Below are 24,845 nucleotides of genomic sequence, written 5' to 3'. Positions count from 1 at the left end.
GCCGAAACTGCTTCTCTTGAGGTAGGCAGCCATATATCGTCTCCTACTCCTCTACTCCATACTGCGCCCTGACTGCTTGCGGGTCGGTGATGGGATATCTCACTGCCACCCAGACTGCCAGCCAAGCAGCGTCAGTGTCGTATGTCGTATTCCTTAGGCTGTGGCGACGAAACATGTGGCTGAGTGTGGCTGTGCTCGTGGCTTGGCGGAGGGGTTTCTTTCCCTGTGGTTCGATTTCGCATTGAATGACGTCGCGTCGCGGTGATCAGGTTCAGTTGTTACGTCTGGCCCTCACCTGCACCTTGCCTTCGTTTCATATAACCATCCAGGCATAACTTTTGGTAATCCCTTACACTGACACCCACTGACTACCTTGCCGACTCAATTCCCCTTGATTATTCCTATCTCCATACCAACTTCATACTATTCTACGTCTTCAACCACACCAAAAATGTCTACCACAGTCCACGTCAAGGGCATCTCTCACGAGACGACCGAGAAGGAGGTCAAGGATTTTTTCAGCTTCTGGTAAGTCCAGAGAACCAAAATCATTGCAACGAGTACTGACCCGACTTACTAGCGGCAAGATCAATTCCATCTCAGTCACCCCCGAATCCGATGCACCTGATGCGCAAAAGTCGGCCACTGTGACTTTCGAGAAAGAAACGTAAGTCAAATCTCCATTTCACCCTGCCTGCACAGAGCCTCCAGCTGACAAGCAACAGCGCGGCCAAAACTGCTTTGCTTCTGGATAACACCCAGTTGGGCAAATCTCAAGTCCACGTTTCCACTGCAAGCACCCTCGAAGATGTCGCTTCCAAGGCCGGTGCTGCCGTCTCCTCCTCGGTTCCAGATGACCACATTGCCCAAGAAGACAAGCCACGCACGAGAATCGTCGCCGAATACCTAGCTCATGGCTATAGCCTCTCAGACAATGTCATCAATAAAGCGATAGCGGTGGACAAAGAGCACGGATTCAGCTCGAGATTCACGACTGCGCTGTCAAGCTTCGACCAGAAGTACAAGGCAAGCGACAAGGCCAAGTCCGTGGACACAAAGTATGGTGTCACAGATAAGGCCATGAGCGCTTGGAGTGGTCTGAACTCATACTTCGAGAAGGCTATGAACACACCTACTGGACAGAGAGTTCGACAATACTACGTGCAAGGAGACAAGCAAGTCAGAGACGTTCACAATGAAGCCAGAAGACTCGCAGATCTCAAGGCCGGCAAGGCTCACGAACCCGAACCAGTTCCCGGCACAGACAAGACAGTCTGCAAGTGTGGCGGTGCCGAGGGTGTCTGTGGCTGTGCGCCAGGTCATTGCAACTGCGCCAACTGTGCGAAGAGTGGTCAGGGTGATAATCAGCCAGAGCCAGTCAAAGGCACTGACAAGACCGTTTGCAAGTGCGGAGGCTCGGAAGGCTCATGCCCTTGCCCAGCAGGCCACTGCGCTTGCGCTAGTTGCGGCAAGAGCAGCGAAGGTGCGACGACTGAAGCAAAGGAGGCTGCTCAAGCCAGCGGGCAACAATTGCCAGCCGGAAGTGTCTAAGCAGCCAGTTCTGCACCACTCTTTTCATGTTGAAATGAAGGAAAGCAAGCGGCCTAGTTGAGACTCACTGCGGGAGAGGCATGGAATTTCGAGCGCTGAACCTTTCACGAGGCACGAGAGCTGAAGGATTGTGACGTGCTTCTAGGTTATGTAGTACTCTTCGATTGCATCAGTCTCATTGCTTGAACATTGTCCTGGATGATTTCCTGAGTAATGCGCCAACCCCTGGTCTTGAGCTACGAATTGCAGCTCTCTCCTTCTTGACTGCCGCAGTCCGCATACTCCTCAGCTATAATCCAAGATATTGTGAAATGGTTCTGCGATTTAAGCTCAAGATTCACAATTTTGACTGAATAAATTGCCTTCCGAAGCTTCACAACCTTGCATGCAGGTGCTCGTGGTGGATCGTTTGCAGCCCTTGGTCAGAGCGCAAGGTTCTCATATACAGTACCTACCAGGTAGACGTCAATGAATTTTGGACTCTAGCCGGTCTTAATCGGCGTTGTGCCCCACGTACGACACAGTGACCGCTCGGCAATGCTCTGAGTCCTGCATACGCAGTACTGGACATCGAACAGGTTCCTCTGTTTCGCTAGCCATCGAAAGAACAACGCTGTCGAAAGGCACAAACAATGAAAGAGCAATTGTGAGTAGCACGACCACTGGAGGCAACATGAAGGTTCTGTTTTGCATCGATTGAGAATGCTGTGCCATTTCTTCTCTCCCCTTCAGGGTAAATCTACTTCTAGTAGCTCTTATGTAATTCTTTCCCGCACTTGAATCAATTGGGTTGGTTGCCAGACTCCAAACGCCGTGAGCTTGCCTATCCGATTCCATGGTCTGAAGAAATCGTCCATACCGTCCGTAGAATCAGAAAGTAAATTGCATCAACCCGGGGTTCAATACCAACGGCAACAAGAAATGATTCGTCGTCAGAATTGCCAACGGGAAAATAGCCGTGAAAGTGGTGATCCTCCAGTCATACGGGACGAAATGTCCCACTGGCCCAACGCCAGCTAGGATAATCATGGTAGCAATCGTGACGATGCAAAAGCAGAAAGTGAACTTAAACCTTTTCAAGATGACCGGGATCTCGCGAAAGAACGACGTGTTTTCCGCCTCCTTCGCCGTCGCGCCCCATGTCATGTCGATACTGAACAGGTAGCACAAGATGGCCTGCGAAACGTGCAAGCTTATGCCTCCGAGGTACACGGTCAGCAGCAGCAGGTTGGTGAGATTCTCGAACAGCGACCCAAGAAGAGACCGGTTCTCCGTCCGATACCGCAAAACAGCCAGACTGACCGTGCCAAGCGCCTGAAACACGACCACAATACCAAAATAGATCTTGAATGAGTCTACGTACGCCTGGTCGATATATCCGTTCAGCCAGCCGATGAGAAAGTAGTTCATTAGCGTGAGCGGCCATGCCGAGGCGATGGCGAAGTAGGTACCGATGTAGGACATGATAGTAATCTTGCCCATTAGGCTCATCGGGCTCCGCATGAAGCGCCTGAACATGAGTGTAATGGGTCCGCGGGTCAGCCAGTATCGAAAAGGCTGGAAAAGCAGCTCGGCGCAACCATAAGCGTACTTCTCCCACCGGGCTAGCTCATCGTAGACCGTAAGAGACACGCCTTCTTTGAACCCATCGCCGCAGTAGGTACTGAAGCGGAGGGTGTAGCCTAGCGCTTGGAGACGCAGGGCCATATCAAAATCCTCAGACACGGTGTTTTCTGCCCAGTACTTCTCCACGCCCGTGGCTGCATCCGAGTAACGGACGTCCTGGACAGCGGACCAGCGCAGGATAGCGTTATGCCCAACGAAAGCGGCGACGTCGCCATTGGCTACGGCAAAGCGAATCGCGGTGTAGACAAGGTTAGTGAAGAAGGTGATTGCACGCTCGAAGAAGCTGGTCGTCACGTTGAGCACGCCCGAGGAAAATTGGATGATCGCAACTTCTGGCGAGGCCTCCATCTCCGAGACGGCGTCGAGAAGGCAATCTTCGGGAACACGAGTGTCCGAGTCGATGATCAGGATATAGTCGCCTATTCGCACGTCGCCGTTGCCCCACGTTCGACCCGCATCCTCTTTGATGACGTGGTCAAAACAGGCCTGGTAGAGTTGGTCTTCGTCTTCCTGATTCCACGCAGGTGTGCGAGTTGTCTGCGCCATTTTGTCCTCGATGCGGTTGCTCACGTGAAGACAGTAGTTCATATTGGACGCTTTCTTGAACTTGCCAGCACGAACATATACGTTTTCCCCATTCTCATCACCCTTTGGTTGATGCTTGGGACGCGCAACCCAGCCGATGTTGTTGTCTTCGTAGTACTGAAATCGTTTTCGAGCATCTTCTTCGGGTATTAGTTGCATACCGTCATCGTTGATGAAGATATTGGCACTGCCGCCTTGAAGTTCGTAAGTAGAGATGGCTCTGTTGATAGACACCATCGTAGGATGAATGACGGCGTCGAGACCCTCTTTGTACACAGGACATTGAATGGTAACGTGAGGAAGATCCACGTTGGTAAGACGTACTGGTGGCCTCGCCGAGTAAAATTTCGAGTTTGTAGTCAACTGAGAGACCGGACCGAGTATCTGTGAGACACCGTTCACCAATGTCATGAAAAAAAACCATCCCAGCCATAGCTCCAAGGGCGCAGCTGCAAGTATGGCGAGTCGAGTATAGCTGTGGTCGATTGTTATTTCGATGGCAATTCGTCTCCATCCTATCGCGAGACAGAAAATGGTCAGGATGGCGACTATACCTACCAGGAATGCTTGGTAGAGAACGGTCTTTCTCGGTTTGTCCCAGGCCTTCAATTCCATGTCCAGAATTGAATCGGTGGAAGCAACTTCGGGAGGGTTTGAGGTGGTGATTGCGTACTTTTCGTCGTCGATTTCATATTCTTCGTCGTCGTCGGTCTCATTGTCATCCATGGACCACAACATATTCACAACGTATTTCTGAATCATTTCCGCTCGGTCGAAAAGCTCGGTGGGATTTTCGTCCCACACAACAAGAATACCTTGACCGCGCACGAACGCAGCATAATGATGTCGTTTGCTGAATGAGAGCTCACTGATGCTGTCAATGATACGGAGACGTTGACCATTGTTAAAGGGTACATAGTCATGCTTGTACGACTTGAGGAAAGTCTGGATAACCGAAGTTTTGACGGTCATGGCGACCTATTGCATATCAGCACCTCTGTTGCGAGGCTTGGACCGCTACATACCTTAACATTGAGCTTTGTCGCTTCGTCGTAAAATCCGTTGACGTGCTTGGGTAGTTCTGAAGGCTGGCAGATATAGTCATCCTTGCCTCTCCTCAGTATCACGCCTTCGGTTGTATTGACCTCATGAGCCCAGCGCTTTTCGAGTTGTTGCTGCCGGAGGTACAACAGCATGACTTCGAATTTGACATTGTTTGGATGAGCTTTAGAGCTGATCTTGGAGGGTGATGTTGAAGCTTTTCTTGTAGGAGTTTCAACAGCAATAACATCTGGTGCCACATTGTCGTCATCTTGCTGATCGATCGTGCCTAAGGTCGGGACCTTTGGCCGTCTGAACCCAGGACGCGATTGCAAGGACGACATGGCGATAGCAACACGCAAGACTCAAGCACGCAACCACCATCGTCAAGACCGAAGAAAGATCAGACAGGGCCAGCCTTTTTGAGCATGCGGTACTTTCAGATGGCGTCCCGGTGCCGAAGCGCCCGCCGTGGGTACCAAGCCGCAAGAATCAGATCTTTTGTCAGTATTCCCCACTTTGGTAACCTGTTTGCTGGCACCGCATGGATGATTCGTCTTACGGGCGCGTCCAGAGCAAGAGCAGCGTCATTGAACTTTGATTTAGGTAGTTCTTTTGGCCATGGGAGGGACCATCATGCCATTGCAAAAGGCACAGGCTACCCGATCAAGGCCACAGCCGTGGTCGAGGCTGGCCCATCTTGCCGAAATCCACCCTGACCATGGATAACTTAGTGGTCCAGAAGCACAGTAGTTGAAAATGATGTAGGATTTCTAACGATGAAATCGAGTCCTACCGAGTGCTATGACCTCCAAGAGGTCCGGGTGAGGCTTCAAGAATTGAAGTTTATGACCCGGTGCACGGGCGCACCTGGCGCAAGATTTGCGAGATCGGATGTCCCTGAGACGACACGTGTGAAGCCATTGGTGGGCCCTTGCCGCAATCAGATACCCTTTGACTGGGACCGCCGTGTCTATCGATTGTCGTCCAGGCCGTCATACTTGCACAGACCTCGCTGTCGCAACCGGCCGCAGTCCAATGGTGGAACCTTAGCCTTGCGGTATAGTCGGAGGTATCGCCGTCATCTAGACAACATATCTCTTCCAGTCAAGCCGACAGTGCTGAAGGATCCTCACTGCCATCCGTCAGTGTCAGGCTTGTTCTGTCACACTTCTCTCAAGCAAAGATGCCGCCTCCAAACAGCACACGAAATGGTGCGCTCATCACTGAAACAGTGGTGGAAGAACCTGAGAGCAGGGACTCTTCTGAGCTGCCTTCTCCCGATCTGCCCTCTCCCGGCACGGTAGCATCATTGTACCTGAGCAAAACTAGCTCCCGGGCAAAAACCCAACAGACGCAATATGTTGGATTACGACAAAGCAATGAAAGTAATGTAGATGCTTTTGGTAACTTTCAATGGCAAGAACTTCCTGCAGCGGCAGGCACAGCGATCCCTCCATCTCAGGCACCAAGTCGAAAGAATCCGGCTTTAGGGGCCTCAGGTAAAGAGCCAAACCCATCTGGCTCGCGACGACCATCTGTATGGACGAGGTCAAAATCCCTGGCTGAGAATTATTTCAAACCCGATGCGTCGACTGAGCAAGGGCGCGGGCAGAGCTATTTCAAGCCACGTACCGAAGTGACTGCAGTAGGTCTCAACACCACGAATACTTCAGGGTCTGAATGGCCACAATCTGCTCCTAATTCTGCATTCAACTTTGGAAGAAGGAGGAGCTCCGCAGGTCTCGTGGCGCCCGACTCTTTGGCGCCTGTTAGCAGTCGAACTGATAGCCGGAATCATTCCCTCCCATCCCAGCTGAGAAGCGCATCTGCTTCTCAAGAGACTGGACTGAAATCCCATCAGAACAAGCCCGATCGACGCCGGGAAAAGCGTCTTTCCATCACGGAATACATCAGGCCCAGTGTAAGTGCGGAAGGAGGTCGAAGAAACTCGGGGACATTTCCGACAACGTCCACCAGTGCGCGAGGGTCTCAGTCGACGACAGTCTCTCGGAAGAGTGAAGAGGCTGCTGTTGACGCTAAGGTATCTGCAATTTCCGGCAAGCCTCCCTTCAAATATTCCAATATTTGGGCTCCGCCAGTAAAGTCCGGGTCGCCTGCACAAAGTCTTGTTGCTCGTCATCCTTCAGCGTCCGAGGAGGCTTTGGGCCGTTCGAAAACCCGAGCATCGATTGCAGTCTTCGAAAAGGCTATACCAAAGCCCGGGGTTTATTTTCGAACACGCCGGATCAATGAGAAGTTCACCGATCGGTCGTGGCTCAAGCAGAAAAAAGATCCCCGGCAAAGATGGTTGAGCATGTTTCCATTGCTGGGCATAATCATGGGCTTAATCATTGCCGGAGTGTACATCTTCCTTGGCGTTCGAAGCGTTCCCCAACACAAATACTGTATGATATACGAAGATGACTTCACTTCTGGAACGTTGAACCCTGACGTATGGACGAAAGAGGTCGAAGTGGGTGGCTTTGGAAACGGCCAGTTCGAAGAGACAACGGCGACTGATGAGAACGTCTTCATCAAAGACAGCATACTCCACATCCAGCCTACACTCCAAGATGTCAACCTTCTCACCCACAACCATACTCTCAACCTTACCAAATTGGGGACCTGTACCTCGAATCTTTGGTCCAACTGCGTGGCCGTGACCAACACCACGAACGGGACAATCATCAATCCCGTGAAATCAGGTCGTATCAATACCAAAAAGGGAGCAAATTTGAAATACGGCCGTATTGAAGTTGTGGCCAAAATGCCGCAGGGCGACTGGCTATGGCCTGCGATCTGGATGTTACCGAAAGACTCTGTATACGGAGTATGGCCTCAAAGCGGAGAGATTGATATTGCAGAGTCGAGAGGGAATAACTTCACATACCCTGAAGGTGGAGACAACGTCATGTCTTCAGCCCTTCACTGGGGCCCGGATAGTACCAACGACGCATGGTGGCGGACATATCGCAAACAGAGCGCTTTGCACTCGACCTTCTCGGAGCAATTCCACACATTCGGGCTAGAATGGAGTGAGAAGTACCTATATACCTACCTCGACAGTCGCTTGTTGCAGGTACTCTACAACAAGTTCAACACTCCGTTCTGGAAAAGAGGCCAATTTCCGCTCTCCGAGGCCAATGGCACAGCGATTGTTGATCCTTGGTCTCAAAGTGGTGACGCGGCTCCATTTGATGAAGACTTCTATTTGATCCTCAATGTTGCCGTGGGAGGAACGAACGGATGGTTCAAGGACGGCGTAAACAGTAAGCCGTGGGTAGACACGAGCACGTTGGCGAAGAGCGAATTTTGGGCCGCAAAGGACTCGTGGTACCCAACTTGGCAGAACACGCACGGCAGTTCGTTGCAAGTCAAAAGTGTGAGGATGTGGCAGCAACAAGGGTACAATGGATGTGCAGGTAATGCGAAAAGCATTAGCCATATGGCCAGTTCATCTGTAGAATAGTTAGCAGGAATTGGTATGTTATTTCCAAGCGTGGGTGGATGATGGTGGGAAAGCGCCCGGAGTTGAGATGCCTTGGGGTGGTCATTGTATCATGCGCGCGTCGTCACTGCCGAGATAATCGTCGGGTCGTTGCACCGCAGATGCCTGGGATGGACAAAGGCAGAGCGCGCCTTTGACGGATTTTGTACAGAAGGGGGTTTGCGTCATGGCCACACAGGCAATCAAAGAGTCATCTCGATTGTTCATGAAAAGGATGGCATTCGGATGTGACAGTCGCACGCACGGTGATCTAAAACAGTACGGAGTGGTCTCGATAAGAGTAGATGACGGAACACAAGGACATGAATTGCATTCCGATCAATGAGAAGGTGTGTGATGGTGTTTTGGTTTTTGGTTTTTGGTTTAAGAGCTTTGTTGTCGCCCACTCCCCTCCGCCTGACCTGTCACTCCCGAGACTCCCAAGGACCGTGCCCGCCCAGGGCAAGACACCCGAGGACGAAAACTTTGCCTTCGACTGCGCCCTCCTTTGCCCTGTCCTGCCACATCACCGACTTCTTGTCCTCACCGACAGTTTTCTAGACACCATAAAAGCTGTCGCAGTCGTCCTGGACGATTGATTTTCCAGTTTCTCGTCGAATTAAGTGAATCTCATTCTGCCAGAGTATGAACAAGCCCTCCACCATCTCCACGGACCGCTTCTGTGAAGCCTGCGACGAGCCTGGATAACTGGGCCGATCGTGAAGCACCAGGTGCAAGGCGGAAAAAGCCACGACGAACAAACTGGCGACAAACCTGGTTATTGGAAATTTTGTACTCATTCACAAAGGTACGCTCATTGTGCGCGATCTCGATCGTGATCAATCTGCTACCGATGTTCATGCTGAGACATGTCGCAGCTATCCTAACATTACCCTCCCCTTCAAAATGTGCTTCGAGCGGCTGATCAGCCTGAGGTGCGGCCATTACGAATCGTACCAACTGGACAAGCAAGGCTGCCCCTTTCAGGCTGGTCGCCAATGCGCCAATTACATTCAGCTCAAAGTCCGTGAAGACAAGAATCGAAGCTGCCCCAAATGCAAGGCGCGTGGTCTGGCCAAGTTCGGGATAGCCAGTCCAAGTCTCGTGGGGAGGTAGAAAGACGAACTTGCGACATAGAGGAGATGGTTACGTTTGTTGATTTACATGATGCGGGTTGTACGAATTCCCATGTGGCGTGGGCGTGTCTGCGGCTCTGAGAGAAACGGGAATGTTTAGATTGGCTCATAGATGTGTCTACGTGGTCAGTCTGGCACAAGCAGGATTCTTGATGGTGAAGATGCTGGCATTTGTAGTTGTGTCTGTGTTTTGCATGTTCTTGGATACTACATGTTCTTTTGGGCGGACTAGGTCATGTTGACATTCGTTGTTTCCATCATACTCCTACAGTACCACCGGAGCTGCATCGAGAGGTAGATAGATGCCAATCCCCACTCTGAGAAATGCAGCTCACATAATTCGGATCATTACCAAGACCGGACTGTAGCACCTGTGACATGGTTCGCAGAATTTGCATGTTTTGTCAGGAACCAGACGTCATAAGTCAAGGGGTGGGCTAGTGGGCTGTTTGGTGGGGGAACTGTTCTCATCACTCTTATATTCGTGTCCGGGCTTCTGCTTGACTTCTCTTTATTCCATCCTGCCATAATCCTCCAACATTTGAACACGATTGATTCTATTGCAAAGCTATTTGACATCAAGGTGAGCTGAACTGCTTTATTGAGGTCCTATCCGTACTCCACCAACTGTCCAAGGTGCTTGTTTTACTAACAAAATCAACGCGCACCAGAACCGCATCTTAGTCAAGATGTCTGCACCAAACCAAGGCCGTCAATCCCCAGAACCTGAGCGCCAGACCGGTGCTCAGCAGCAAGATACTCCATCTCAAGGCAGCGGAAAGGTGCGCGACACTCCTGCTCTTCGTCCATTGACACGGTCCCTACCTTCCATGCTTCCTCCCACCATGACTACTAGCGGACACGGGTCAGAGCATCTACTAATCAGTGCGCACAGATTGATGAGTCCAAGGCAAAGAACGAGGGAAAAGATGATCAGACCTCTGGCTTGACGAGCAACCCCACACATATCCTTCACGACCATTCGGAGCAAACAACTTCAAAGAAATAAAAGCAGGAGTGTAAGCTATCAATTGACTCCTCAAGGAGCAAGCACGAACATGCCAGCAGTCGAGCTCGTGGTGGAATGGCCATTGCATAGACAAACTTAATGAGAAAGCGGCATTTGTCGGATAAGAACTGCATTTCGTCTCAAACAGTGACTGTCCTCTTTCTGGCCCAACTCACCTCCCCTTCTAACGTACTACTAATATCCCCGTATGTTCCTCAGCATGCCTGGTATGCCCTTTTGTTGGTCTCTATGGAAATCCGAACCAGGATTGACATGTCTTTCCGAGTCCGAATCTCTGATTTTGTCATTTAGGAGCTTCTTGGCCCCTATTGTGCCGCTCCCGAGCACTTTTCAGTTGAAATCATGGCTCTACCCGGCAGACACAGTCTATCATAGAGTCAAGACTATATATTATTCTGCCTCTATAGTAGCTACCTAGTAGCTGAGCAGGCTGATCACGCATCACGCTCAACTCAACCTCTGACGTAGTTTTCTGCATGCAGAGGCGGCTCGTGCCGCGTTTAGCGCGTACCCAAATAAGGCCAGGTTGGTGCTATTGAGCCGAAAACTACGAAGTCGCATGCTCTGCTCGCGCAGGTGAGACAGTTTCAGCAATCCAACTCCGGCCATGCTGCGCTGTCTGTTACTGCCGCTGAATGCGCTCTTTATATTCTATTTCGCTCTTTGCTCCTCAGTCAGGGCCAGCGATGAAAAGATCTTGTCAAATGGAAGCCCGAAAAGGAGAGGATATTCCCCGGGGGAGTTGATGCCTGTCAGCTGCTTGAATAGGACAATGTGAGTTGCATGGTCACAGTATACAATGGGTACTCGGTACTGATGGGTTCAGTGACACGGGCGAACATGTACGTCGAACCATTTCCGCTTTCACCTGCTCGGCACAGTACCTTCCTCTGTTCCTGCGCTTTGTTGTCCTCTGTGAATGCTAATGTTGAACGTCTCCAGATCACCGACAGCCATGGCAATTTGCAATATATACCGTTCCCGACCTGCAATGAGACAAACCAGCCTTTGGCCTTCCCCTACAACACCCCTCAGACTCAGACATGTACCCTTGACTCTCTACCCGACGAGCTCTATCACTTGATCGAGTTCTTCGTCCACAGCGATGTTCCTTTGACATGTCGCGTCCCATCATACCCTCTGTCGCAAGAAGAGTTGGGCATAACATCATCATTGCCTGAAGTTGGAGGGACAGGAGCTGAGAAGGATCATTGGACACCTTTCACAATTGCTCTACAAGGCACGCTGCAGCTGTCTCATCTACACCTGCACACGAATATAAACGTCCTTTTCCATATGTCGCAAGATCCCGAGTCGCCCAAGGCCGCTTCTGAATCGCACTTGATAGCCTCGACCGCATACTCGGTTCCGAACATTTCTGCACCCGCACCCATTGAAGGTTCGAAAATTGTCCGCTATGAACCTGTTGTCCTCACGTTCAATGTTGGATGGATTGATGGCGCAGTGCTACCGGGGATGGTCGGACGGCCGGTGCTTGGCGTCACAGCCCACAGGGTTGGCTTCTCTTTGTTGAGTTTCTTTGCATTGGCTGCCAGTGCCGGTGTGGGTGCAATGATTATGCTTGTTTACGAAAGGAGAAAGAGCGGGAGAAGTGGCGTGTACGGTAACGGAATTTTGGGTGGCAATGTTGGCAATGGGATACCCAGGACGTCAGGATACGGAGGATATGGAGGCTATGGTAGCAGCTTTGGTAAACGCGACTGACAGCCTTGCGCTTTCCAGACTCAGAAATGCAAGTGTCCTGTTCATCGAGCCCGAAACTGGTGATTGACTATCCGCGGCTTGCCCGTACCAGCCGTTCGCTATCGACGAAGTGCAAGACCCAGCCTTGCCGTGACTACCTATATTTGGCCCCAGGATTCGTTCGTCCGTGGAAGAAGGGCGCTTCAAGCTTGTCCGTCGTTTGTCCAACACGGAAATCTGACAATTGCGCAGATAACCGTGTCTCGGCCATCGATATCATGTTACTCCTTATGCAGGCGGTGGTCGTCACACAACAGGCGGCATCTTAGCAACTCATATCTACAGTATTACCTCGCCCTACTAGGGCTTGCAGGAGCTCTATCGACGTACAGATCAGGCTTGTGGGTGAAGGCAAAATGTAATGTACAAAAATAGCATGGAGGATAATCAGGCTGACCACTAACTAATCCCTCGGCTCTAAGCCCTGCTCAAACGCCTTTTTAGTGTCACCAATTCCACCCGCTGAAAATCACCTCGGACCAATTCCACGCCTTCTCACTCCTATCACAACACCTCTTCAGGCCTAATTCTGGGTTGAGAAGTGTTCGAGCCTCAATAGCAGGGCTGTTTACTAACCTTCTTCCGTCTTATCTACGCTTTCGGTTTGCCAGTCTAACCAACAAAGATACCCGCTTGCTACGGGTACTGCTGTCAGCAGACGACGCCATCAGCGCTTTCTCAGGCTTCCTGGCGTCACACCCTCCTCCCGTGCACCAATTCAGTGCCCCTTCCATACTCAGCCTCGTTCAATAAACGGCATCTGATGCTCTTGTGCCACAATAGAGTGGCCAAAAGGTCAAGTTGAGCATGTTTATAATCTTCTACATGGCCCTGTCCAAAAGGTGAGTTCTGTATCCCATCTACCAACAACCACAACCACAACCACAACTACAACAACCATTCACCAAAAGCGAACTACCATCTATCCCCAACCAGCTCAACATCTCACACTATCCTCTCATCAACACCCACAAGAGATAAAAACAAAATGCTCTCCATCAAATCCACCCTTTTCACCCTCCTTCCCATCCTGGGTAGCCTCACTCTCGCTTCCGCTGGGCCCATCTCATCCCGTCAATCCAGCGTTTCCGTCACATTCATCGGCGCCGCCGACGCCCAATACACCCTCGACATGCCCGTCAACTCGGTCTTCACCCCGACCAACAACGCGCTCTCCATCTCCCACATCCAAACCAGCGCCGGCGGTCCCTGCGTCTTCTTCGGCGTCGACGGTGCCGTGTTCGTCGCCCCTGCGACCGGTGGCTACGGCGACGTCGGTCCTCCACAGACCATTGCCGGAGGTATCTGCGGCGCATTCCCAGGCCACCAATATGGCATGTGGTAGACCACCTCGTCTCCTTCTCTCCATCCCTTGCCATTTTCCTTTTCGAGCATCTGCATAGCGTCGGCCCCGGAGTTCTAATGTTTAATTAGAGAAAGACCTGGGATTTTCTGCATAGCGAGGGGGCGTTTACTCTGACTCCAGACAGACTACTGGGAAATGATACCATCTTTTACAGTTGAGAAGCTCTTCAATTCCATCGCCCTATGGCGCAATCCTATCCTACTTATCCACGTCGTCACCCCCTGTTCTCAAACACAACCCCCTCCGCCCCATCCCACCCCTGACCCCTACTTCCCCGCTCCGCCGCCGCCCTCTCCACCAGCGTCCTTCGGCTCCGAGCCCCTATCCACCGCAAACGGCAACTCCTCTTCTTTCTCCCACCTCGGCCTACCCCGGCCCAACCCCCTACTGCCCAAGCCCCTGTCCTCGACGCCCACCTTCCGCGCACCGGCCTTCCCACCATCCACTCCGCTCTTGGCAGCCGCCATGCCTCCATCCGCCCCTGACCGGGCCTCCATCCCCTTCCTCTCCTTCTCCGCGACCAGCCGTTTCTCCTCCCGTATCCTCATCAACTCCCACTCCTCAGGCAACGGCCGAACCGGCGCTGGCTCAAACGTATAGATGTCTCGATTCCACATCTGCGAGATGTTCACATAGTCCCCTTCCAAGGCCGTGCTGGGCTTCGTGGCGACCTTTGCTTCGATCTTCTCCTCCCACGAGACCTTCTCCCATTCCTCATTGGCCATTTTTTTTGGTTTGTTTGTTGCTTGTTTCTTTGGCTCGACCTTGGCTTTTGATTGAGGCTTGAAGGTGTATGTATGTTCGTGATGTTCTGCGCGGAGTCTAGGCGCTTGATTGGGGATATACGGCTGTTGGGTTCGCGTGTTCCGCAAGCTCGGAAAGGTGTATGTGTTGTCGAGAAAATGCAAGGCTTGCGAGGTGAGTATCCGCGGTCTTGTCTAGATGTGCGTGTGGATGTGGGTGTGTTCGAGGTCTGAAAGAAAACCAATTCAAACGTGCAGGTGAGCTAGTTCTTCGCGCTGTTTGAGCGCCTATTTACACACGATGTCGAGGATTCGAAGTTCGAGCTGAGCAATCTGAAGAGGCGGTTGCTTTCGTGTTTGAGGCGGCTGTTTGTTCGCTGTGCACAAGTCTGAAAGATGAGAGAAGTGTTTGTTGGCTCTCACAGGCTTCCGCAGAGTGAGAACAATATCAGGACGCCAGGCAACGACGGCAAAACGGTGACACGATTCACAATGTCTGCATTGAATAGAACGCATGTCAGGCAGAATGATGTCGTCGAGGACAATATGGTATGGGATAGCCGCGCTTTGCGTTCAGGGTGGTGAATTGGCTTGAGTCGCGGCCATAAAACGACTCGTACCATTGAGTGAGGTTACTTGCGTCCATGTCTAGGTTGCCGCGTCTAGCCAGAGCACAGAGTCTCCTTCATCACGACGACTGGAACGGTTGGAAGCTATACGAATGCGGGCTGAAGGGAAGACAAGACTTGCCATGTCCACCTATAGCGTGAGTATGGGTATCGTCCTTTTCAGAAGACAAGGCTCTGGCTCAGGGGTAACATGTAGTATAACAAAAGTACCCGACGGTATGTTACCATGCTCAACGTGTCATTGTTATAAACACAGTGTCGGGACCTGGGCCTTTGAGCCGTCACGGCACGCCAAATGTGCAATGCCTCACAGAACAGCACATTAGGATTGTAATTTTTGAGAGAGTCAATCATCAGCAAGCACTAGAGCAAGCGAACGGTGAGAAATCAAGCTGCGAGATGAGGTTGAATAGGCTTACCCCTGAGATTCTTGGCGGGGGCTCAGCCTTGTGCATTGTCGACCATGGTGGTCGCCATACCACCATTGGCATTCTGTACCATGTACGGTACGGAACTGGCCCATATGATCTTCATCATTTCTGATGTTTGTCCCTGGAGTCATTCATAGCAGTAAATATCCAACTTCTTCCATCATTTCAAACGTTCGTCCAGGTTGTGAGCATCAACTTATTCTTACCGGTCAATTGCCTGTATTCCCCCTCATCTGTACCTCTTTTATTCGCTGCCTTTAGAGTGACGGTCGCCAGACATCTATCTATCTTGACGGGTATCAACCCTGATTAGGCGCATGCACTTGACAACATAAAGAGCTCTGCTCATGCCGGCAGGACGATCAGCATACTCCTACTCCCAAGGATGACACGGCCATTTCTCATCTCATATTATTGGGTGTAATTTAACTATTGAAAGCCAAGCTAGCTATGCCATCAAAGAAAATAGTCTATGTCGACGCCAGCGTCCATCTAGACATATCACAATCATACAGTGCCACGAATCCTCTCATCCGCATACTACTAGTCAGCCTCAGTCCGTTGAAAACCACAACCTATCAAGGTGAGGCATATAGACCCAATGTACTTTCGCGAGTCCTTCTGCTCTTTCAACTGTACACCATCCCATCCCTAACGTAGCACCATGTTTTCAACATCTTTGTTGAAGTCTGGAGTTGTTAGTTCGGACTTCTCAAACCGTCGGGTGAATCTGTATGTCCATCCCGGCTTCTCGTCCTTTCCAGGGTTTGGCTCTTTGTCGACTTCCTCAAGGTCCTCACTGTGTCCTTTACGAAGGTTTGTTGTGCTCAACTTCGTAATGACCTTGCCCAGTGTCTTTCCAACTGGTGAGGCCATCAAGGTCAAGCTTCTCTTCTTAGCCTTTGAAACATGGACATTCGAGCGCTCTTCAGTGCTGAACTGATCAGACTGCTTGCCATGGTGTTCAGTGGTGCTTCCGTTACGATGCAAGTCTGGTGTTTCAGCAGGCTTTTCCGGACTCGAGCTTGATTTGGCCTCTGAAATCTTGCTGAGCTGTGCAATCGAAGGACTGCCGGTCCCAGCTTGATCATCACTCCGTCCTAACTTGGCCTTGTAAATCCATCTCTTCTTGAGAGAGTCTGGGACTTCATGGGCGTTGAGGTCCAGGATGGAGCTATGTACAGCAAGGCGCACACCGCGTCGTGAGAACCGTCTCTCTAGTGGATCCTCTTCTTTCTTCTTTTCTGCTCCCTTGTCCGATGGTAAAAAGTCTTCGACTGCGAGTGTCTCGACGCCAGTGGCAGTGGATAAATTTCGGCCGTGTGCTCCAGGCTTGAAAATAGGGGTGGCTGCTGAAGAAGCAGAGGAGGGGCTGTGTTGGTGAGATTTCTTTGCAGAGTTCTGAAGCTCAGTGATTGCGGCCTTGCTCGCAAAGACAGACTGTAATATTGCAAGGTCATCTTGTAGGATGTGAGGAGACGATTCAGCAAGGCGCACAGAAGGGCTTCGAGCAGGTCAGCCTTGGAGAATCTCATAAAGGACAGATACACACCTCTGCAGACCATATTCGGTGCCATGATGAAGTACTGTGCGCATGACAATCAGGGTAGACTTGTTGGCCTCGAGGTGTCGCCGCAGTCTTTTCATGTATGGCTTCCTGTGCAGCCAGCCCACTGCGGTAGCTCCAATTCGATCAGCTTTGTGCATTTCTCGGCAGCAATCCTCAACATCTTCAAATATGCCCTCGAGGTGACGGTAGATTTCTCTGAGGTCTTCCTCGAATACGTTGGTATATTGGTCCTTATTGGTTTTGACGGCGCAATCGAGGCTGATCAATTCAGACGAAAGGAGCTTCAGCTCTTCGGCGGCTTCAGAGATCTCGGACGAGGTGGTTTGGTGACCACAGTCTAGACGCAGCTCATTCAAGCCTGTCGACAGCGCCTCCGCATGCTCGGCGAGGCAGGCCAGATCAACCTCGTCGGTGGTATGCTGTTCGAACATCTTGATCCCGATGTCGTAGAGAATGAGTTCGTGTGAGGTAGGCAGACAGTCGAGAAGCAGCTGGGAATGGGTGTAAACGAGTGAGGACGTTGGAGGGGCAACTGCGACTGTTAATAAAAGAGAGAGAAAGAGGGAGTGCTCCAGCGTCTTACAGCAGTAAACAGAAGCTTCCATAAACCATCAACTTCGGAGAGGCACCTTCATTCACTTCCAAATTGCTTTGACCTTCCATCTCGGTCTTCAATTACTTGACTTGTAGTCGCGCCTTCCCGAGACAGTCTGCAGTTGTTGCTACGCAGGAGTGATCTGCTGTGGGTTCTCATTGTTCCCGTCATGATCGTCCGCCTTGGTCTACATCCGAGTGAATCGCTATTCCTTGCATACATATTCGGAATGCCTCTTCATCAGCGTATCCATTGTCTTTGAGCTTCTCGCAATGTGAAAAAATGTGTGACTTGACATCTCGAACTTCTCCCGATAGCTCTGCATTACCCACAGCATATAGAATGAACGCAAGGCTCTCACGATTTGCAGTCAAGGATCCGCGTGGAGCGAATGGGCTCTTCCTGCCGCAGGAGACGACTCTGCACTAGAGTCGTAGCAAATGGCATGATCACCATCATTTCTTTCCCCGAGCCCCCCGGGGCTCATTTAATCAATCTTACCCAGAAGCATGATCATGTAACCCGTTCAATCTCCAAAGAGGTCTTCCAGCGTCTGCAACATCCTCTTCTGCAATTCTCTGAGTTCACCCTTGTCGATTCTTCCTTTTGCAGCTCCAGTTTTCTCAGGTCCTTGTTCCAAGACAACCAGATCATGCTTGATAGCATAGAACGGCACTCCTATTGCCCTCAACTGTCGATCGAAATCTGCTGCCATTGTCGTAAGCCCGGCGTAAACTTTCCTATCGTAGGCTTCCAATTCTGCTTGGTCCGTCTTCGGATCTGAAGAAGCCATAGGGACTTCCTTCCCACCTAGTGACTTCAAAAGAGCAGCAACTTGTTGAGACGTCCCGGATCTGCCTTGCTGTCTAGCCACAATTGCCTCCCGACCCGCCCACCACTGACGCTCATGCTTGTGCTGTTCAGAAATAAGATGCTTGATTCGATTGGCTGCCTGTTCGTTTGGAACCAGATGACGAGAGACATGTTTCAGTGCAGCCGGCCATGTCGTTATGGTCGACGCGTCAGGGGCTGTAGGTGTCGAAGGCTTGCTTGATACGTCTGCTGGACATGGTTGTGTTAATGCCTTATGCGAACTTGAAATCTGGTGTCGGAGAACAGGAGGCGGAGAGATAGGTCTCTGCTGACTTGACTGTGAAGGTAGGAATCCCAGGCCTGGAATGCTGGAAGCAAATGTGGCCAATTCCGGATTATAGGCTTGCTCGGAGTCGAAGGGAGATTGTTGTGGAGCGCCTGATGTTTGTGAACTATAACTGTTCAAGGCCGCGAGGACTCGCTGCAAGTCTGGGTTGCGCTCCATCTTGCTGGCTGAATAGGATTTTTAAGAGGCCCATCTGCCAGCCTGAGACAGGACACCCTCCATCCGATGATGGTGTTCAAGGCCTATTCCCGGGGGCTTCAAGAATGGTGTCGCGAAGTGCAAATATGAGGTGAAAAGCACAAGGCCAGAGTTGGACAGATCTGGTCCAAGAAGTGAAGTTGTAATAGGTCTTGGCGGTCATCCTTGCGCCGCTTTTAATGACCCGTCTGCCTGCTACTCGCGCTTCACAACTACATGAACAACCCACGACAGGAGAGAGCTCCAGGAGTTACTTAGTTTGAACTGAGCTGACTCTTCTTCTAAGCAAGCTGTCGAGCAGCCCTAACGCTACTCGAGGCAAAGATCCTCAATCTATCACCATACTGTTGCTCTGCCTCGTCTCCTCCACGTAGCCCGACTTGCGTGCAGTCACCCAGAGCTGGAGAAAAGACCACTTGCTGCGCGCCTCCGGCTTGTATGTCAGCGTCTCTCCCTGCTCTACCTCAAATGGTTCACTTGGCTTGCCATTGACAGTCCACCACGCTTCGAGTGACACGCCGGGATCCCATCGTCCCACGTTCGCCTTAAAGACACACCCTGCTTGACCACAGTCTCCGGTCTCGATAGAGGGTGCCGCCTGGCGTGCGAGTGCTGCTTGATGGCCACCATATGCAAGCACCTCACTGAAGGTGTTTCCCCTTGAAGACGGTGTTGTAACAGTACTCGACAGTGGCGTTACTCCCTTAGGGGAGTGATCTTCGATCCAACTGTGGACTAGCTCAAGAAAGTTCCATATTTCTCGGCCTTGGTAGTTGCCACCGTGCGGCTTCTCTGGAAGAATCGTGATGTTGGCCCAGTTGGGTCCGCCGGCGGCTTCGATGCGCTTCTGAAATTCTATGACGCCCTCATTTAGATAGTAATCGTCCCACGTCCCGACGTAGATGAACAGACGTTCGCGCAGCGTCTCCCCGAGGTTGCGGTCGTTATCCCAATTACTGACGATATAGTCAGCCAGATCCATGTGCCTCCAGTACTCAACGGCCTCAGGATAGATTTCCCCGGTGACCTTGTTCCATGGTTCCAGAGGATAGCCATTGACGCCCTGTACGCCAAACACCGCGTTCCAAACGTCCCATTGCAGAGACGACCGCGTCGAAGTGCCAAACGTAAGCTCCCAGTGATTCTCCTGCGCTACAGTGGCTAGAACAACTTCGGTGCCGTTTTCGAAGTCACGTATAGACGGGGTCGCACTGCCGTTGGGGCGTTGATAAGCATTTGTAGCAGTGTAAAGTTGGATATCTTGGTGCCTGTGGAAGTCCAATGAGTCAGGATACGATGAGAAACAGACACCAAACAGATCAGGCCTGAAAACGACGCTGGCAGCAGAGATCCAGCCTCCTGTCGACCCACCGACCTGAATGCGTGCATAAGGCTCAGGGATTGTGTTGAAAACCGTTTCGATGTACGGTATTAGCTCATCATTGATAGCATCGCCATAGGGGCCTAGATTTGCTGTGTTGACACCGTACGAATCGTCATAAAACGGTGACTCATGACGGAAGGTCACTAGAATCATTTTAGGCGTGGGCCGGTCAGGTTGGCCGTCTTCGCCGGGAATCTCTCCTTGGTCCCATGCCTCTGAGAAATTTGACTTGGGATAACCAAAAGCACCGCCATCTGCCGGCCAATGACCCTGCGAATAGATGACCGGATACCGCGTGGTCGTGTCATTGGCCTCATACCCACTGGGTAGGACGATGTTGGCGCCAACATACATATTGCGGCCCCAAAATTTGCTGAGAGCCTCACTGCGAATCTTCAAATGCTTGAGTGTTGCCGTATCTTCATAGTTTCCTTGGGCACAACCGCCAATCTCCGTGCCTGTGAAAGCCTCAAAGACTGTCACGTTGTCCATCCTGAGCTTGATTGTCTGTGGACCTCCCTGGACGTTTGTATCGATTATCGACGTGGTGAGACTCCCGAATCCGTTGATGTTTGGTGCGCCATCGCCACAGGGGAAGTGCACGCTGAGCGAAGATCCATCGCTGCGAGATACCTTGTCGTACCTGTTCAGGAAGGCTTGCACCGAATAGTTGCCCTTGGGGACATCGTCCAAGCTCACGTTTGGGAAGCCCCATACGCCCGTCATGATGTTATCCCCACTTCCGCCGGAGAGCGTGATCGTGTCCATGTTCGCTACATTGAAGACATTCATTCCGAAGAACAGGTTAGGGCTAGACGTAACGTCCGTGTCGTCGAGAGGGTCTACACCGCTAGGAGCGAACATGACCACAATGCGACCGTCAACACTGCCGTTCAGCAGCCCATTTGCAATTGATATCTGCACTTCCAGCCGGGGCGTGGGGTCGTTAGACTGGGCAAGTGCTGCGAAGGGCAAGCAAGCCGCAAACAAAATCATAGTCGCGGCGGCAGTGACAAACTTGCCGCCAGACGGGTGCTTGAGAAAGGCCATGTCGGTCAGAGATAGCGTGCGTCCTGAGGAGCAGCCGTTGTGCCACGAGCCAGCTTTGGTAAAACAGAATGTGATATGAGGAACAAGCAGTACCTTGAGACGTCCTCAAGCTAAAAGCACCAGATAGGACAAAAGAGAGGTCAGAATGCGAGGTAGTTGCTGCTATGGTCGGAGCCATAGATTCCACGACCTCCACCGATTGCACGAGCTCAATTAGCAGTTGTAACGTTACTTATAGCCGAGTTGCCGTCTCCATTTCCCAAGCAGATACCCTGTACGAGCACTACCTGGCTTGGCCGACCGCGGCCGACCTAAGTCTTGTGCCTTGCAAGTCATGATGAAGACCAAGAAAGCCTAAGTATAAGTCACCTGTATGCTCGTTTCCGCACGCTTCGAGCCTATTGGTAATCGGGACCGGAGGTCAAGAGATATCAAGATTGTCGAAGCGATGAGCGGGGAGAATGGTGTCGAGGAATGTAGGTCCCGAGCCTAGCGTTATCGAGCACCACCGGAAAGGCAGGTCGTTGACCGGATAAGCCTTGGCATCTATCTCTGGGCCGGCTAGGGTGGCAGCGAGTTATTACTGTCGCCGTCGTCGCAGACCAGTGCGTTCAAGAACCTGCCGAAGGGACGGAGACATATTATGGTTGCAGTGAATGCACTCCCCCAAAACTCCGTAACCATAGAATAGACGAGGGAGTCCGGCAAGCTCGAAGTCGAGCAACAAGTACGTACGTTTCAGAGGTTTATCCTTCTGTCCAATTTGTCTGATTGCGTCATTGAATTGAATAAATAAAGCTTCAGTGAAGTTTTGATCTATCAGACGTATATTTGTACAGCCTCCAGCCACGGGTTAGACTGTCACGAAAGGAGAATGTAAAGCTGACCTCCGGTGCGGCAAGGCTACAATTTTTCCGAGTACGGTGGAGTATCACGAGTACCTAGCGAGCCAGACACGTCGATAAGATAAGATCCTGTCGAGGAAAAAGTTCAGAACTTTTGGCCGGCCGCATACCGCAGTCAACAACCACCAGCACACCTACCTGGCTACTATCTTGACTCCTTTGGTCCTTCCCAAGTCAAGATGGTCAAGCGCAAACTCGGCGCGCTCGAAAAGGTCGACGCGGACCTAGCCAATCTACAGAACAAAATCAAACGTGATCCTCGATCCTACCACACCGACTTCTCGCACCAATACATCCAATATGAGAACCAGCGGCAGATTTTCATGCAGTCACCTTCCTCCTCATCCGACACCAACTCGGTAATCTCCTTCCGCGACCTAATCGAATTCGTCGCCCACGTGGCAGACTGCTACAAAGAGGAGACGAAAGAGTTCCCGAGCCAACTCATTGAGATACTGTCCGCACACCATGCGAGTCTCGAACCGGAGTTGCGCGAGAAGATCGTGGGTAGTCTCGTACTGCTACGGAAGAAAGAGATCATAGACTCGACCACACTGCTGCAGTGTTTCTTCCCGATCCTGGTGTCGACGCCGAGCAAGAGCCTGCGGGCGCTGCTGTTCCAGAAGATCATCAGTGATCTACGCAGTTCTAATGCCAAGACGACGAACCACAAGTTGAACAGGAGCGTGCAGACGACATTGCACAATCTCGTGGTTGCTGATCGGGCGAGTCCGAAAGCATTATGGGCGGTCAAGATCACGAGGGAGATGTGGAAGAGGCAGATCTGGACCGACGCAAAGGCCGTGGAGATCATGAAGGAGGCCGCCGTGGGTGACAATGAGAAGTGTATCGTTGGTGGGGTGAGATTTTTCCTCGGCGGAGATAAGGAGAGGGAAGAATTGGAGGATGAGAGTTCAGACGACGAAGGCATCGATATGGCGAAGTTGAGACATCAGGTTGGAGTCAACAAGAGCAAGAAGGCGGAAAGACGACTGGAGAAGGCTGCGGCCACGGTGAAGCGAAAACAGAAGAAGAAGGGACAGCCGCATCCATTGAACTTTTCGGCACTGCATCTACTGCATGATCCTCAGGGGTTTGCGGAGACATTGTTTACAAAACATCTGCAAGCTGCGAAGTCGAAACTGAATCTGGAGCAGAAGTTGGCGGTACTGCAGCTTGTGTCAAGGCTGATTGGGCTGCATAAGTTGACGGTCATCAGCTTTTACAGTTATTTTCTGAAATATCTGACCCCACGGCAGCCGAGTGTGACAAGTTTCCTGGCAAGCTTGGCGCAGGCGACGCACAATCTTGTGCCGCCGGACGTACTCGAGCCCTTGGTACAGAAGATCGCGAACGAGTTTGTGTCTGAGGCTGCGGCGGGTGAAGTGGCAGCAGCGGGGTTGAACGCAATAAGGGAAATATGTGTGAGGCAGCCATTGGCGATGAATGATACTCTTTTGCAGGATTTGGTCATGTATAAAAAGAGTAAAGACAAGGGAGTTATGATGGCGGCGAAAGGCCTGTTGGGCTTGTACAGGCAGGTTGGTGCTGAGATGTTGAAGAGACGAGATCGTGGCAAGGATGCTACGCTTGGTCTACGGTCAGGCGAACAACAACAGCAACGATTTGGTGAGGAGGCAGTTGGAGAGATTGAAGGACTGGAGCTATTGGAGAAATGGAAGGAAGAAGAGAAGCAGAGAAAAAGACTCGAGAAGGGTCTCGACCCCGATGCTTCAGATGATGAAGAGGAGGACGATGAGGAAGATTGGAATGCCTGGGATGTGGAAGAAGATGACAGTGATGATTCAGGGGGCTGGATCAATGTCGAGAGCGATGATGAAATCAACATTAGTGACAGCGAGGATGAGAAGCCGTCGGCAAAGAAAGGTCGATTTGATGCTCATGTCTCAACAAGCGACGATAAAGAGAACGAGACAAAAGAAGATGGAATCGAAGACGCCGAGAAACCGAAATCGAACCTCGCCACGACCCGAATTCTGACTCCAGCAGATCTTGCCAAACTCCAAGAGCTGAGAACGACGGCGTCCGTGTCGTCGTTGATGAAAAATCATCATGCTCAACAAAAGTCCCGTGCAGAGCAGACGAATGCTCAGCGGCACATGGATGATCCTTTGACTGCGGCTGAAATTGAAGGTCTCGCAGCCTTGTCACGAGGTAAGGCGACTCGGGCACAGAAAATAGCTCTGCTGGAAGAACATAAAGCCGACCGAGAAGAGCACAAGTCCAAGGCTGCCAGAAAGAAGGAGAGGAAAGAGAGCGAGGGCAAAAGCACGACCAACAAGGAGAAGGCGCGGAAGAAGAATTTCTTGATGACCTTGGGCAAGGCCAAGTCGAAAGGGAAGAGGAGTTTAGTTGAGCATCGCAAGATCTTGAAGGCGCACGCTGCGAGGGCGAAGAGGGGTGGAAAGAGAGGGAACATGGGAAAATGATATGCCTCGTCTCCGATATGATGATGCTTTTTGCCATCTGTTGGAGTAGGCGTAGACGTAGACGTAGTAGACGTTCTTGGCTTCGATATTCAACAGATGGCAGCCACGACATGAAATTTTTGAGGTTATTTTCTCATCCTCT

At 51.4% G+C, this 24,845-nt stretch overlaps 11 protein-coding genes across 11 annotated transcripts; 6 read left to right on the top strand and 5 right to left on the bottom strand.

The window, feature by feature from the left end:
• Window positions 1–269: 269 nt before the first annotated feature.
• On the top strand, window positions 270–1,971 carry PV05_04414 (uncharacterized protein). Its single transcript, XM_013460813.1, has 3 exons — window positions 270–528; window positions 581–667; window positions 726–1,971. Exons 1-3 carry the CDS (start codon window positions 452–454, stop codon window positions 1,549–1,551), a joined length of 990 nt encoding a protein of 329 aa, XP_013316267.1. The 5' UTR covers window positions 270–451; the 3' UTR covers window positions 1,552–1,971.
• A 265-nt stretch (window positions 1,972–2,236) lies between these two features.
• Window positions 2,237–5,203, bottom strand: PV05_04413 (uncharacterized protein). Its single transcript, XM_013460812.1, has 2 exons — window positions 4,788–5,203; window positions 2,237–4,740 (listed from the first exon to the last, which is right to left on the bottom strand). The coding sequence occupies exons 1-2, from the start codon at window positions 5,145–5,147 to the stop codon at window positions 2,422–2,424; spliced, it is 2,679 nt and encodes an 892-aa protein (XP_013316266.1). The 5' UTR covers window positions 5,148–5,203; the 3' UTR covers window positions 2,237–2,421.
• Window positions 5,204–5,916: 713 nt separating this feature from the next.
• PV05_04412 (uncharacterized protein) lies at window positions 5,917–8,633 on the top strand. The gene has a single exon (XM_013460811.1). The coding sequence runs from the start codon at window positions 5,990–5,992 to the stop codon at window positions 8,273–8,275; it is 2,286 nt and encodes a 761-aa protein (XP_013316265.1). The 5' UTR covers window positions 5,917–5,989; the 3' UTR covers window positions 8,276–8,633.
• A 1,269-nt stretch (window positions 8,634–9,902) lies between these two features.
• Window positions 9,903–10,584, top strand: PV05_04411 (uncharacterized protein). Its single transcript, XM_013460810.1, has 3 exons — window positions 9,903–10,012; window positions 10,101–10,211; window positions 10,325–10,584. The coding sequence occupies exons 2-3, from the start codon at window positions 10,119–10,121 to the stop codon at window positions 10,436–10,438; spliced, it is 207 nt and encodes a 68-aa protein (XP_013316264.1). The 5' UTR covers window positions 9,903–10,012; window positions 10,101–10,118; the 3' UTR covers window positions 10,439–10,584.
• A 451-nt stretch (window positions 10,585–11,035) lies between these two features.
• On the top strand, window positions 11,036–12,337 carry PV05_04410 (uncharacterized protein). The gene is made up of 3 exons (XM_013460809.1): window positions 11,036–11,233; window positions 11,286–11,301; window positions 11,402–12,337. Exons 1-3 carry the CDS (start codon window positions 11,067–11,069, stop codon window positions 12,182–12,184), a joined length of 966 nt encoding a protein of 321 aa, XP_013316263.1. The 5' UTR covers window positions 11,036–11,066; the 3' UTR covers window positions 12,185–12,337.
• An 874-nt stretch (window positions 12,338–13,211) lies between these two features.
• Window positions 13,212–13,568, top strand: PV05_04409 (uncharacterized protein; the record flags this gene model as incomplete). Its single annotated transcript, XM_013460808.1, has 1 exon — window positions 13,212–13,568. The coding sequence occupies one exon, from the start codon at window positions 13,212–13,214 to the stop codon at window positions 13,566–13,568; it is 357 nt and encodes a 118-aa protein (XP_013316262.1).
• Window positions 13,569–13,855: 287 nt separating this feature from the next.
• PV05_04408 (uncharacterized protein) lies at window positions 13,856–14,314 on the bottom strand (the record flags this gene model as incomplete). The annotated part of the gene is made up of 1 exon (XM_013460807.1): window positions 13,856–14,314. The coding sequence occupies one exon, from the start codon at window positions 14,312–14,314 to the stop codon at window positions 13,856–13,858; it is 459 nt and encodes a 152-aa protein (XP_013316261.1).
• A 1,729-nt stretch (window positions 14,315–16,043) lies between these two features.
• On the bottom strand, window positions 16,044–17,567 carry PV05_04407 (uncharacterized protein; the record flags this gene model as incomplete). Its single annotated transcript, XM_013460806.1, has 3 exons — window positions 16,044–16,896; window positions 16,945–17,494; window positions 17,546–17,567. 3 exons carry the CDS (start codon window positions 17,565–17,567, stop codon window positions 16,044–16,046), a joined length of 1,425 nt encoding a protein of 474 aa, XP_013316260.1.
• Window positions 17,568–18,083: 516 nt separating this feature from the next.
• PV05_04406 (uncharacterized protein) lies at window positions 18,084–18,875 on the bottom strand (the record flags this gene model as incomplete). The annotated part of the gene is made up of 1 exon (XM_013460805.1): window positions 18,084–18,875. One exon carries the CDS (start codon window positions 18,873–18,875, stop codon window positions 18,084–18,086), a length of 792 nt encoding a protein of 263 aa, XP_013316259.1.
• Window positions 18,876–19,216: 341 nt separating this feature from the next.
• Window positions 19,217–21,348, bottom strand: PV05_04405 (uncharacterized protein; the record flags this gene model as incomplete). Its single annotated transcript, XM_013460804.1, has 1 exon — window positions 19,217–21,348. The coding sequence occupies one exon, from the start codon at window positions 21,346–21,348 to the stop codon at window positions 19,243–19,245; it is 2,106 nt and encodes a 701-aa protein (XP_013316258.1). The 3' UTR covers window positions 19,217–19,242.
• A 1,007-nt stretch (window positions 21,349–22,355) lies between these two features.
• Window positions 22,356–24,825, top strand: PV05_04404 (uncharacterized protein). The gene has a single exon (XM_013460803.1). The coding sequence runs from the start codon at window positions 22,433–22,435 to the stop codon at window positions 24,701–24,703; it is 2,271 nt and encodes a 756-aa protein (XP_013316257.1). The 5' UTR covers window positions 22,356–22,432; the 3' UTR covers window positions 24,704–24,825.
• The last annotated feature ends 20 nt before the right edge of the window (window positions 24,826–24,845 follow it).

This window comes from Exophiala xenobiotica (genome assembly GCF_000835505.1).
Source record: "Exophiala xenobiotica strain CBS 118157 unplaced genomic scaffold supercont1.3, whole genome shotgun sequence".
Classification (NCBI taxonomy): domain Eukaryota; kingdom Fungi; phylum Ascomycota; class Eurotiomycetes; order Chaetothyriales; family Herpotrichiellaceae; genus Exophiala; species Exophiala xenobiotica.
This window is presented reverse-complemented; position numbering and strand designations above follow the sequence as displayed.